Source organism: Wyeomyia smithii, chromosome 3 (genome assembly GCF_029784165.1).
Source record: "Wyeomyia smithii strain HCP4-BCI-WySm-NY-G18 chromosome 3, ASM2978416v1, whole genome shotgun sequence".
NCBI lineage: Eukaryota > Metazoa > Arthropoda > Insecta > Diptera > Culicidae > Wyeomyia > Wyeomyia smithii.
Window position 1 is genome coordinate 180,443,285 of NC_073696.1, and position 14,853 is coordinate 180,458,137.

Consider the following 14,853-nt stretch of genomic DNA (forward strand, 5'->3'; position numbering starts at 1 on the left):
TATCAATGAAATACTGGTTTACAGCAAAAATAAAATTACTGAACGAAATTCAGTAAACTGTAGAACTGAATTACAGTGAACTTTTGAAAAAAATGCTGTGATTCAGTAAACAAGTGATTTGCTGATACACTTTCAGCAATGTACTTTGCTGAACCATAAAGAGAATTTTTGGTGTGTATGTTCAACATTGTTGCTTTACTGCTTAATGGTGGAAAAAGGTGAAATGTTCCAAGGTCAAGCTTTCCCATACATTTCCCTCGTTATTGGCTTGCTTCCCAAGCACAGATAACAATAACATGGACGAAATAAATTCCACTGCCTACATATTTTGACTCAACATAATGTTTTGGTTTGTTTGTCTTTGTCTAAGCTGCGTGGCCACGCCTTAATGGTAAAAATCTATGCTGAACTCGATACAAAAGACTGCGTGAGGAAAATTCAGCTTCAGTTTAGTTTGTTCCACAATAGCGAGTGCGGTGCAGTTGTTAAAGCTTCGCGACATTGAGAAACGAGAGCTGCATACGAGTCAACTTCCAGGCACCGCGGATCATGTTACCTTTATTTGCACACGGCAGCAACAGTTACCATCGTACGCTGCAGAATATTTTGCTGGCACAGCTGTTGGAGGGCACAGCGGAGAGCAAATTTTATACGCGGCCAACAAAATAATCGATGCTACCGGTGGTGGTGTGATCATCAGCATTCTGTAGCATACATTTCGAGCTGAAGATTATGAAATCGGTTCTTTTCAGAACTATTAAATGATGAAGATTAGAGTTATGAGAATTTTCACAAATACTACTAGTGTGAAATGTTCATCTATTTCTAAATAATCATTTTTACAATAACGACCAGGACGCACCAAAGATAAACGGTAGTGTTGCCTATGAATAGTTTATCACAACAAGACATAACCCTCATTTTAAGAATTTTCACTGCTAAATTGAGTGATTTTCCGGTTTAATTGTATGTTTGTGCCCACTCGAACACCGTTATCAGTCAAACATAAGAAACGAAAATTAGTTAATCTAAGAACCAGAGTGATTTTCGCATCGGGAAAGCGAAAACTTTCTTTTGATGCTTATGAAAATCACTCAGTAGTATCGAAGGTGTTTTGGTTTGTTCCTCTTTCTCGAAGCTACGTAGCCACGCCTTAATTGCAAAAATCTGCTCTGAACTGGATACAAGAGACTGCGTGTAGAAAATTCAGCTTCAGTTTAGTTTGTTACACATAAGCGAGAGCAGTGCAGCTGTTAAAGGTACGCGACATTGAGAAACGAGAGCTGCATACGAGTCAACTTCCAGGTACTGGAAAAAAAATAAACGGTAGTGTTACCTATGAACAGTTTAGCTCAGCATATAATAATATTTAGTTTAGCATATGTAATATATTTAGTCCTACGTCACCATTTCATACAACCCCTAGGGCTGTATACCTTGTAGTATTAGTCCTATTCCCGATTCCACCTCAAGTGAGGTGACAAAAAACACCTCCGTGGAGTGAGATTGACAATGAAGTGAAATTGAGAATAGGATAAGTGAAATGAGATTGTGGTACTTATTACGGGAGTCACTTCACGGTGGAACATATTTCACTCTCACGCTCACTTCACTTTTTTAGACCTATTCCCGATTCCACCTCAAGTGAGGTGACAAAAAACACCTCCGTAGAGTGAGATTGACAGTGAAGTGAAATTGAGAATAGGACAAGTGAAATGAGATTATTTCCCAGCTCAAAAATTTCTAAGTCCCAGAAAGTCGTTTTTTCCCGTTTTTTTTAGATAACACCAGATCTTGACGTGTTCTGCATTTCTAAGACATTCGGCATAAAAAAAAATGTTTTTTTCGGTATCGCAAATTTCCTGAAATAGTTTGCATTTTTTTCATCGGGCAAAAAAAATGAAAATTTGACCGCTTTAAGGCACGGATCAAATTCTGATTCGCTTCGTTACTAAAGAATAAATCCAATATTTACCATTAGATCACAAATCAATCAACTTTAAGGTGCTTATTACGGGAGTCACTTCACGGTGAAATAGATTTCACTCTCACGCTCACTTCACATTTTTAGACCTATTCCCGATTCCACCTCAAGTGAGGTGACAAAAATCACCTCCGTGGAGTGAGATTGACAGTGAAGTGAAATTGAGAATAGGACAAGTGAAATGAGATTGTTTCCCAGCTCAAAAATGTCTAAGTCCCAGAAAGTCGTTTTTTTCGTTTTTCTAGATAACACCAGATCTTGACGTGCTCTGCATTTCTAAGACATTCGGCATAAAAAAATGTTTTTTTCGGTATCGAAACTTTCCTGAACTAGTTTGCATTTTTTTCATCGGGCAAACAAATGAAAATTTTACCGCTTTAAGGCACGGATCAAATTCGCTTCGTTACTGAAGAATAAATCCAATATTTACCATTAGATCACAAATCAATCATGGCAGCTTTGGCAGCTTCGTGGAATCATTTCACCGTTCAAAATGGTCGTGAAATAATTCCACGCGAAACGTCGCTTTTTCCGTTCTCACTTCACTGATATGACACTCATAATAACCCAGATTCCACGGCAGATGTCACTTCGCGACGTCTTTCTCACTTACGTGTGTCCCGTAATAGGATTTTGTTCACTTCACTCTGATTTCACCGTGAAGTGACTCCCGTAATAAGCACCACAGACATAGGTGCTTATTACGGGAGTCACTTCACGGTGAAATCAGAATGAAGTGAATGAAGTCCTATTACGGGACTCACGTAAGTGAGAAAAACGTCGCAAGGTGACATCTGCCGTGAAATCTGGGTTATTATGAGTGTCATATGAGTGAAGTGGGAACGGAAAAAGCGACGTTTCACGTGGAATTATTTCACGACCATTTTGAACGGTGAAATGAATTCACGAAGATAGGGAAGTTTAAAAATCGATTGATTTGTAATCTAGTGATAATGGTGCTTATTACGGGAGTCACTTCATGGTGAAATATATTTCACTCTCACGCTCACTTCACTTTTTTAGTCCTATTCCCGATTCCGCCTCAAGTGAGGTGACAAAAATCACCTCCGTGGAGTGAGATTGACAATGAAGTGAAATTGAGAATAGGACAAGTGAAATGAGATTGTTTCCCAGCTCAAAAATGTCTAAGTCCCAGAAAGTCGTTTTTTCCCGGTTTTTTAGATAACACCAGATCTTGACGTGTTCTGCATTTCTAAGACATTCGGCATCAACAAAAATGTTTTTTTCGGTATCGAAAATTTTCTGAGCTAGTTGCATTTTTTTCATCGGGCAAAAAAATTAAAAATTGACCGCTTTAAGGCACGGATCAAACTCTGATTCGCTTCGTTACTGAAGAAGAAATCCAATATTTAACATTAGATCACAAATCAATCAACTTTAAGGTGCTTATTACGGGAGTCACTTCAGGGTGAAATATATTTCACTCTCACGCTCACTTCACTTTTTTAGACCTATTCCCGATTCCACCTCAAGTGAGGTGACAAAAATCACCTCCGTGGAGTGAGATTGACAATGAAGTGAAATTGAGAATAGGACAAGTGAAATGAGATTATTTCCCAGCTCAAAAATTTCTAAGTCCCAGAAAGTCGTTTATTTCCTGTTTTTTTAGATAACACCAGATCTTGACGTGTTCTGCATTTCTAAGACATTCGGCATCAACAAAAATGTTTTTTTCGGTATCGAAAATTTTCTGAACTAGTAGCATTTTTTTCATCGGGCAAAAAAATGAAAAATTGACCGCTTTAAGGCACGGATCAAACTCTGATTCGCTTCGTTACTGAAGAATAAATCCAATATTTACCATTAGATCACAAATCAATCAACTTTAAGACTTATGGCAGCTTCGTGGAATCATTTCACCGTTCAAAGTGGTCGTGAAATAATTCCACGCGAAACGTCGCTTTTTCCGTTCTCACTTCACTGGTGCTTATTACGGGAGTCACTTCACGGTGAAATATATTTCACTCTCACGCTCACTTCACTTTTTTAGACTTATTCCAGATTCCACCTCAAGTGAGGTGACAAAAATCCCCTCCGTGGAGTGAGATTGATAGTGAAGTGAAATTGAGAATAGGACAAGTGAAATGAGATTGTTTCCCAGCTCAAAAATGTCCAAATCCCAGAAAGTCGTTTTTTCCCGTTTTTTTAGATAACACCAGATCTTGACGTGTTCTGCATTTCTAAGACATACGGCATAAAAAAAAATATTTTTTTCGGTATCGAAAATTTCCTGAACTAGTTTGCATTTTTTTCATCGGGCAAAAAAATGAAAAAATGACCGCTTTAAGGCACGGATCAAACTCTGATTCGCTTCGTTACTGAAGAATAAATCCAATATTTACCATCAGATCACAAATCAATCAACTTTAAGAGTTATGGCAGCTTCGTGGAATCATTTCACCGTTCAAAATGGTCGTGAAATAATTCCACGCGAAACGCAGGGTGGCCACTCATTTTACATTTTCGAGTTCCCGCATTTTTCCCGACTTTTTCCTGCATGATTGCAAGAAATTCCCGATTGTCAAAAACGGTAACTAGGTTATGTTCTATCGACGGTTGAACATCAATTTTTGAACCTTAAATTGGAAATAGTAGTGAATATCACTTCTACTGAATTTGCTCGGGACATTTTACACTAACAGTTGATTAGTTACATAAAATGCAACTTTTGCCTTTCGATGGTAGACAGGTTAAATATAAATTTTGCGATTTTCTCCAATTTGCAAATTTTCCATTAAGCAGTCAATAAACGTGTTAGCTATTTTGTGCATTCATTATGTTTGTCTATCTGTCTTCTTAAAATATGATTCAGGCACCGTTTTCGTTCAACGCATAACAACCTATTAGGGCAACAACAAACAAAACAGCACTTTGCGTACAAAATATTTTTCCGTTGTTCAAATCATCGGAAAAAGTCATGGGAAGTTAAGGGTAAACATAAAACTACTTAACCTAAGAGTAAAAAATATTTTAAAATTGATTATTTGGGGAATGAAACTTGTGATATGGATTTGCGTTTTTTTTCCTCAAATTAAAGATAATGTTATTTTACGTTCAGGAAAAATATTGCGTAGTTCGTTTATCACGCGTTACATATATTCAAAACTTTTCAGAAGTGAATTCACAACTTTTTCGGCATTTTGATTTGTTGGTCCATCAACGTTGCACCTCTCTGGTCATCTGCCAACATCTTCAACTTATTTGCATCCAGTGCTCAAAATGGTCAAGCTGATAGAAAAAATGATATTGGGGACTAACATTTCAAAATAAGTGATTTCGAAACTTAAAAAAATAACCTGGAAATCAGAAAAAAGATCTTAAATTATTATTTTTCAAATTAAAAGTCTTTCACTGCACGAACATATCTTGCAGAAACCGTTGAAAAGAAAACAAATTTATTTTTAATTTCTTTCAAACTTTTCAAGAAAAAAAACCTAAATTAATCCACCTAGCGGTCAGACTCAGCCTTTCTCATTCAAACTTATTATTTGTAAAAATAGATTCACATGAATGCTTAAATCCAAAAAGGTATATTCACTCTTTGGGTTCTAAAATATTGATGTTGTAATTAAAGTATAGAATATGAAATTTGACGTAATGTTAGTGCTTCAGAAATAGCGAAATATAAGAAATGACTCTTAATTTTGAACAATTTAATCACGAGCGATATCGGGAACGTTCAAATAGTACGATACCACATTTAAATCATGTTGAGGCCATATATATTAATCAAAGCAGCTATAGTGTTTAATAGTCTTTGAATTTCTTTTCTTTACAAAACTTTTGAACAGTATATCAAATTTTTATGAAGTTTGTTATTTGTAAGTTTGAGAGATGACTCGTTTGTATGACACTAGTTATGTTCAAATAAGTCGTGTAATACTTGAGATAATAGACTTTCGTTGTTTTACAAATTAAAACATAACGGTTGCTTAAGTTTGATTACAATCAAATGAAAAGGGAACGTATGGGGGAGCCAAACTTTGAAACCACGTGTTCAATCATAATTCATCAGTATATCCCTCACTAGCCCGTTCATCTGATATCAATATTGCTCAGATCGGTTGTGTAGTTTCTAAGATAATGAAGTTTCGTGATTTTCACATTTCAATACATTACAGACGAAGTTACAGTCCGATTACAGCAAAATTCAATAGGGTGTTATGTGGCAGCTAGACCTTTCATTTGACACTAATTTTGTAGAAATCGGTTCAACCATCTCTGAGAAAAGTGAGTGAGTTTATGTAGTCTTCGGAATATGTTCCATTTCATAGCTGGATTTCACATTTTTAAACATAACAGGAAAAGTAATAATCCGTTCGCAAAAAAAATCATTAGGGTCTTATGGGGCAACAAGACTTTCCATATGACACTGATGAGATTAAACAGTCTCCAGAACACGCTTCTTTCCATAACTTCTGAACCATATGTTCAATCTTCATAAAATTCAAAAGTTGAGGGTTTTTAGGTAGCCCGTTCATTTGAAACCAATTTTGTTCAAATCAGTTGTGTAGTTTCTGAGATATTGATGTTTCGTAATTTTTACATTTTGATACATAACCTCTAAACTAGAAATCAGATTACAATAAAATTCAATAGGGTCTTAAAGGGCAACTAGACCTTTCATTTGCAATTGATTTCATTGAAATCGATTCAGCCATCTCTGAGAAAATCGAGTGAGATTGGGAGAGCGTTACACCAGACACATGCAGAAAATGCTCAGCTCGTCGAACTGAGTCGAGTGGTATACGCAAGCTTAGGAGAATGACTGGAGAGCGACTGACGACTTTTCCCTCTCTTCACTCTAACAGCCTCATGCATGCACTATTCATGAGCAGTGATGGAAACGAAACGAATATGATGCAATCGTAGTTTATTCATCATATGTGCACTTCACGATGTGTACAGGCCGGGACTAAACTCGAATCCTCTCAACCTATAATGAAATGATGATAGGGTGCATAAGTTTCTGGGAGAAAACAAACACATGACTAGACTACATCAGCTCTGAGAAGCGATTCGATCGTTGCGTTTGTCTCTCCATAGGCCGGTAGTTACGGGAATAAAGGATAGCAACAGGAGAAAATCATGTCGCCTGAACAGCAGCAGAGGTGTGGTGCGGTGAGAGGAATGTGTGGAGGAAGGAACTACTTCGGCAGCGGTTGAGTTGAAGCGAGAGTAGGAGAGCATACACTGTCATTTTCTTCCTTTTTCTGACAAAAAATCATATTCATGAGTCAAAAGAATAAGGATATAACAAGTTCTGATCGCTCTCTGGAACAGAGACGAATAACTTCATATACCGAGTTGTGCACATTGAACACCACGTATTGTGATGTACACTAATGAATAGAAATATATCGTAAAGAGGAAAGCAAAAAGAGTGCACCAGCACCGATACTTTGTTTTTCGCATACTGACGACGATGTCAACGCATCCTAGGCTTGTTTTATATGTATTCATTAATCGCTAGAGGTGATTTTTTTCCTTCGCTGTTCATAAGAGCTCAAGGCAAAGAAACGGTGTTGTGTTGCGTACGACAGCTCATTCTTGCGCATGTATTTTGTTCGTTCGGACATGACAGCCTAGTTTGCTCATTTTGAGGATGTCCTGTTCCTGTTGACAGCCTGCTGATCAGCTGCGGCTGTCGTCGACATTTTTTCGTTTCTCCTTTTTCACAGGCCGGTGGCATATTGAATACAAAGCAAACCGTTTCTATTGTTGATATTATTCCCCACGTAAGAAAAAACGTGCTTCGCACCATCTCTCTTTCATTCTTTCATCGGCCTTACTGTCGTGATCATAATCACCTGACATCTCGCTCGGATTCGTGTTGAAGGATGTCGGAAGATTATAGGCTGTCATTTACGACCAGAGTTGCCAATAAAATTTTCGATTTAACTGGAATAAGGCAGGAGAAAAAACTGGAAAAAACTGGATCCCAAATAAATTTAGAAACGGGGATTGAACCCAGTCAGTGTCAGTTTTGGATCTTAAGAGATAACTCTTCGCAAAAAAAAAACTCATTTTGATCAGAACTGTCTTGTGTTATATTTTGTTAAAATTATGGACTGAAAAATTTCCTCTAACAGCAACAAAATTTAAAATTACGCAATCAATCTATCTCAAAATGAAGATATAGAGCTTTGTGAAGTTTAAATTTTAATTATTTCTGACTTCGCTATCTTTTGGTATTTAAGTCCTCTAACATTTTTTTAACTGCTACGCAACAGAAAATAAATAGAAGCTTTTTTATGGTCTGGTAAAATCTATTTGTTTGGTTTTATCTCAACCATGTCATGCCATCTTTTATATGGCCGTGTTTCGTGCAAGAAGATTGTGAAGAGGAAAAGGGGCTATCTTTTGAGCGTGCGAAAAAGTCCAATAAACGTTTTATCGACGAGCACTAAAAGCTATAATTTTCCGTTACCTTTTTGTTTTCTAATTAATATTTCCTTTACTTACATTTAGTTTTTCCTTATTCTTCTACCACCTTTTCACCGTATTATTTCCTTCCAACTGTAAGATAACTGTAAGTGCACTCAATTTATAATTGCTGCATAATCTAACCTCTATTCTATTTTATTACTTGCAAATAAGTATCAGTGGCTTGATCAACTTTTCCTTTGGACCCGATGACAACGAATGAAGCCTCTTTAAAGAATTAATCATTTAGACCGTCAACTCCGCTTCTAACAATTTACTTAAATATTTCACACTTTTTAATTCGTGTCGCGTGTAATCAATCGAGTTTCACTTTCGACTTTACTTCTTCTTCTCTCTACGTCTTATTCCTCTTACTATCTCTCTCTCTTTATCTATACTTCCGTTAGCCCTGTCAACGAACCGTCATTGGACTGTCAGCTGGCCTCGGGGTCTTACGATCGTTTCATTACCCCGTTACAGTTCCCCGACCCGTAAAGCTGGTTCCTCTTCCGCTTTACTCTCTCCGGAGTCCGTTTCTAAGTCCAAGCGCGCCAGCTTTGACACTGGTCGATGTACGAGTCCGTTGCCCGTCTGTACTACTGCCGAGCTAACCCTTCCGTCCCTTCCAGGTTTAGTCTCGACAACTCTTCCACGAATCCATCCGTTTCTCACTTTCTCCTCTACCACGACTACTATATCGCCAACTCCGATCGGTGGCACTTCCTCAAACCACTTCGTACGCCGTGCGATTGTTGGGAGGTATTCGCGGACCCAACGACGCCAGAAAGCGTCCAGCATTACCTGACACAAATTCCACTCCGCTCTGCCCGCTAGTTTGGGATCTGAAAGATTCTTTGGGGTTTGAACCACACCGCTGGAGTTTAGTAAAAGGAAATGGTTTGGTGTTAAAGCCTCTTGCTGCTCTGTCTCGAGTGGAATATACGTCAGTGGACGCGAGTTCACCACACTCTCAGCTTCCGCCACCAACGTCGCCAATGTCTCCTCACTAGGAACCCTCGAAGCCGCTAGAGCCGTCTTAACCGACCTAACCAGCCTCTGCAATGCGCCACCCATGTGTGGCGCTCCCGGTGGATTAAACACCCATCTTGTGCCCACGTTCGTGAACGTCTCCGCAAGTTGAGAATTAATCTCGTTCATCTCCTTTAGTAGCTCATTGCTTGATCCTACGAAGTTCGTACCTCTGTCGCTTCGTACCTCTACCGGTGCACCTCGGCGTCCTATGAAACGTCGGATGGCCATTTTACAGGACTCAGTCGTTAAAGTGTGTACCACCTCGAGGTGTACGGCACGGGTTGTCATGCACGTAAATAGCGCTATCCATCGCTTGTTGATGCTGCGATTGACACGCACCGCAATGGGCCCGAAGAAATCCACCCCCACGTATGAAAACGGGCGGGTAAACGCCTGTAGCCTTGCTGCCGGGAGTGGTGCCATTCGAGGAACCATTGGCACCGCCTTCTTAATTTTACACTTCATACATCCCTTTCCGACCTCGCGGACTAGCGATCTCAGCTTCGATATATGAAAACGTTGCCTTAGCTCATTAACAACGGTCTCTACATTCGCGTGCAAATACTCTTGATGATACCAACTCACCAGTAAGCGAGTCACTATATGTTCCTTCGGTAGAATAACGGGGTATCGAGTGTCATAGGCTACATACCTAGCCGCAGCGATTCGACTGTCCGAGCGGAGCACGCCAAATTCATCAACATAAGGTGACAGGGTACGAATTCTGCTGGTTCTCTCTAATTTTGTCCGCAGTCGCGTTGGCACTTTCTGGTCACCACTTAGAACTGTCATTTCATCGGGATATTGTTCCCATTGAACCCAACTAAATATAAGCTGTTCTGCTGTCACCAGCTCATCCTGCGTTAGCAGCCCACGCTGCACTTTTTGCTTTGCGGCTTTTTGTTTTAGGTTTCGGCTGAATCTGTACCCATAAGCCACCGACTTCAATAAGTGCATCCACGAGGAAAATCTTTTCCAGTCGACTGCCTGTGCTGCTGTTGTTACGTGATAGAACATGCACGCTCTTAGCTCCTCTGTGGTGGGTTCCGCAGCTGGCTCTGACCATGACGGCCACTGTTTCTCCGTTTGGTGCAGGAAACTAGGGCCTTGGAACCACCGATTGTTCGATGATAGACATGGACCTTTCCCCCACTTGGTAGCATCGTCCGCTACGTTTTCCTTAGTCGGAATCCACCGCCATTGTGTGGCCTCCGATTTCAAGAGTATTTCTCCTACACGGCAAGCGACAAACTGCCGATATTTCCGATGGTCGGAGTGGATCCACGCCATCACCGTCTTCGAGTCGCTCCAGAAAATCACCTCGTCGAATCGTAGCGTGTGTTCCTTGACTATCGTTTTAGCCAGTCTCACACCAATCACCGCAGCCATCAGCTCCAACCTCGGAATCGACTGTACTTTCAGGGGTGCAACTTTTGCTTTGCCTCCCACTAGCGCCATTTCGATTTCATTCGGTACAACAGCCCGAATGTACGCTACACAAGCGTAAGCGTCTTCGCTCGCGTCTACGAAAATATGCAACTGTGTGGTCTCGATTTCCTGCGTTGTCCGGTTTCCGAAATAGCATCTCGGAATTTTTATCTGGTCCAGAAACTGAAACTTCTCCGTCCATCGTACCCATCTTTCGCACAACGCTTCGGGAATCAGCTCGTCCCAATCCGTTTTTGCTCTCCACAATTCTTGAATGAATATTTTACCGTGGATAAGAAAGAAGCATAGAACGCCTATCGGATCAAACGGGCTCATCACCACCCGTAATGCCTGCCGCTTTGTGGGTCGCTGCACGTCCGTTGCATATGCCGTGGAAAATGTAAAAACATCTGGCTCTGTTCTCCAATACATCCCAAGTACTCGTTCGGTCGTGTTACTATTGTCCAATTGCAGACTCTTCTCGTATCCAGCATCGGATTCCCCGACCCGTTTCAAAACACGATCGCAGTTCGATAACCAGTTCCGCAAATGGAACCCACCCAGAGAATGTACATGTTTAACTTCGAGGGCCAACTTCTCGCTTCATCGCGACCCGTTGAGAATCTGCTTCCATGCGTTTCACACTCGCTGTCCACTGAAGACACAAGGGCTGCGGTTCACCCTTTATACCCAGTTGTCGTACGATTTCCTCGTCTACTAGTGTCCTGGATGAACCGTCATCGAGAAAGGCGTACACCTTCACAGATCGATTATTGGCATGCAGCGTCACAGGCACGATTCGGAATAGCGTCATCTTTTCGGTAAAATGGTAATTTGTAACGGCTCTGGATCCGCCCGGCTGGCTAGCAGCGTGAACTTCCGGAACAACTTTAGGTGAAGTCCTTTTGTCTTCTCCTTTGGCTTCCCGTTTACTGTGTAAAAGTGGATGATGGCGCAATTGACACCCATCGACTTCACAACGTCGCCGAACCTTACAAGTGCGTTTGCCATGCGCTCCCAGGCATGTGCGACACAAATCAAAATGTTGAATTGTTCTCCAACGTTCATCCGGATCTTTTTCTGCGAATTTGGGACACTCCTTTACCCGATGCTTCGGGTCTTTACAAATGAGACACGCTGGCTCGAAAGAACGTACTATTTCCTCCTTCACCGGGGTATGTAATTCACCTCCCTTCTCCGGAACGCGTATTTCTGCTTCCGTCGAATGTGTTCCGCAAAAGTTTTTGTCTCTATTGTACCTTTCCGCCTTTGCCATACGAGCTGGTTGCTGCTGCGCCACCGGATCGTAGTTCATCGTCACGTCCGTCGCTGCACGCACCAAGGTACTCATATATTGCGCAAAAGATTCGATATTCGCAGTCGTTACTCGCTGTTTATAAAGCGACCAATCCAGTTTCATACTCGCTGGTAGCTTTTCCAACAACTCGAACAACATCATCGGATTGTTCAGATGCGTTTCATGTCCCCCTGCGACTAAATGATCACAGAGATTTTGTACCGCCATTCCGAACTTGATCACTGTATCCAACTTATCCTGCTTCGGCGCTGGAAGTCCGCGTACTTTTTGCAACAGCATGTGTATCAACAATTCCGGCCTCCCGTACAACGTTTCCAAAGAAGCGAGAACATGAGGTACACTAGCAGGTAATAGTAATCTACTCCTCACCGATTCAAGTGCGTGTCCCTTCAAAGCTCTTTGTAGCCTGGCTAGATTCTCCACGACCGAATACCCGCATGCCTGAGTAGTATTTTCGTATGCGCTGATAAACAACGGCCAATCTTCCGGAATGCCGGAAAAAACAGGCAAATCCTTTGCCATCACATGTCTGGCAGCAAGCTGTCTCGGTGTAGGACCGTACTCCAACGATTCGTTTGTGTGAAGCCCTAGTGGTGGCTGGCTGTTCCTTATCTGCCTTGGAACTGTCCCACCTGGATGCGCATTTGATGATTGTTTCCTGTTTAACGATACTCTCTGATTTTCCGGTAACGCCGGATTCGGCACAGAATTCAAATGATGCAATGGTTGTGTTGAATTCACTGAATTCAATGGATGTAACAAATTCACTGGATTTATTGACTGAATCTGATTACGTGTATGTACGGATTGACGCGAATGCATTGGGTCATGCGGAATGATATTATGCAGTACATTATCCATTGTGGGTAAACTGCTTGCTTGATTCGCGGTCGCGAAAGGTGTTGCATTATCGAACGGTGGGAGAACCGGAGGAATCAACGGTGGAACCAACGGGGTGACAGCACTCTGCTGCTTATTATTTGCAAAAGGTATCGACTTATTTGGTATTTGTGCACCTAAAGACGGACGCGTCGGACCAACTAATTTATCACCCGGTATTGGGTTAAAAACAGTATAATCTATCTGCTACTTGTTCCCTGTTTGCACTAGTGTGCTCGAAGTTCTATCGAGAAAACCTCCTAAAGACGGCCCTGAGCCTGCCTCATCTAATGAAATACCTGCTATCACCCTTCTCAAAACATTTTGCCAATTGCTGGGTAGTTGCGTTTCGCCATCCTGCCCAGCGGGGGTTTCGCCAGATATAGCCATCGTATTCACGACGTTCTGCTCAGCATCGCCGCTTTCAACCAAAGCCTTCTGTTCCCGTTGTCGATTCTGTCACTGATTTACCTTGCTGAATGAACTCTGTTGCGATTCACCGCCGTCAGCATCTTCATCGTCGTCCAGCTCAATTACTTCCCGCAGCCGAAAAGTTTCCTTCAGTATTTCGTTCTCCATTTGTAATTTGAGATGCTCGTGCTGCTGCTCTTGCTCCCGACGTACCAGCTCCAGCTTTCTTAATGCTAGAGCCTTATGGGCCTCGAGTTTTTCTAAGTGCAGACGAGCCCTTCTCGTTTTCAAACTAGAAGTACCGGAGCATCCGGACACACTTCCCGCATTACTGTTGCGTTCACTAGCAACTGCAGACGAGGGTGAAGCATTCACTGGCCGTGTTGCCAACGGTCTCTGGCAGTTGGGACAAATGAACGTGCGATCCGGCTCTGCGATGCTGTCGTTGACTCCTACACAATCGAAATGCCACCACGATTCACAATAGCAGCAACTGACCATCCTTTCAGTATCCCTCTCGGAACATGCCTGACAGTGGGATTTCTTAGCAACACGAGAACTCATCGTAGATCCGGTTCAAAGGACCATATAAATCTTTTAGATTGTTGAAGATGAAAAGGGGCTATCTTTTGAGCGTGCGAAAAAGTCCAATAAACGTTTTATCGACGAGCGCTAAAAGCTATAATTTTCCGTTACCTTTCTGTTTTCTAATTAATATTTCCTTTACTTACATTTAGTTTTTGCTTATTCTTCTACCACCTTTTCACCGTATTATTTCCTTCCAACTGTAAGATAACTGTAAGTGCACTCAATTTATAATTGCTGCATAATCTAACCTCTATTCTATTTTATTACTTGCAAATAAGTATCAGTGGCTTGATCAACTTTTCCTTTGGACCCGATGACAACGAATGAAGCCTCTTCAAAGAATTAATCATTTAGACCGTCAACTCCGCTTCTAACAATACTTAAATATTTCACACTTTTTAATTCGTGTCGCGTGTAATCAATCGTTTTTCACTTTCGACTTTACTTCTTCTTCTCTCTACGTCTTATTCCTCTTACTCTCTCTCTCTCTCTCTCTTTATCTATACTTCCGTTAGCCCTGTCAACGAACCGTCATTGGACTGTCAGCTGACCGCGGGGTCTTACGATCGTTTCATTACCCCGTTACAAAGATGATATACTGAAAATGCTGTTACAGGTTGTCGTAAATCTGGAAAAACCTGAAAAATCATAGAATGTCAGGGAATTCATTTTTCGATCAGGGAAATCAGAGAACTAACAAATGTTCAGGGAAAATTTTTCAAACCAAAACGCGATTTTTTTGAGCGGATTTTAGTGCAAAAACTGA

At 41.2% G+C, this 14,853-nt stretch overlaps 1 protein-coding gene across 4 annotated transcripts in view; it reads right to left on the reverse strand.

Moving 5' to 3' along the window:
• Positions 1-11,338, reverse strand: part of LOC129733051 (uncharacterized) — a 41,348-nt gene extending 30,010 nt beyond the window's left edge. The window contains exons 1-3 of one of the 4 annotated variants that reach the window (XM_055694602.1): positions 8,595-11,338; positions 8,471-8,535; positions 8,078-8,418 (exon numbers count right to left, since the gene is read on the reverse strand). In XM_055694602.1, coding sequence (XP_055550577.1) covers positions 8,906-11,323 — 2,418 coding nt within the window. In that variant the 5' untranslated portion in view covers positions 11,324-11,338 and the 3' untranslated portion in view covers positions 8,078-8,418; positions 8,471-8,535; positions 8,595-8,905. Of the gene's footprint in view, positions 1-8,077 lie in introns of those variants that run through there. The other 3 variants (XM_055694599.1, XM_055694600.1, XM_055694601.1) reach the window with 3 other exon arrangements.
• Positions 11,339-14,853: the final 3,515 nt, after the last annotated feature.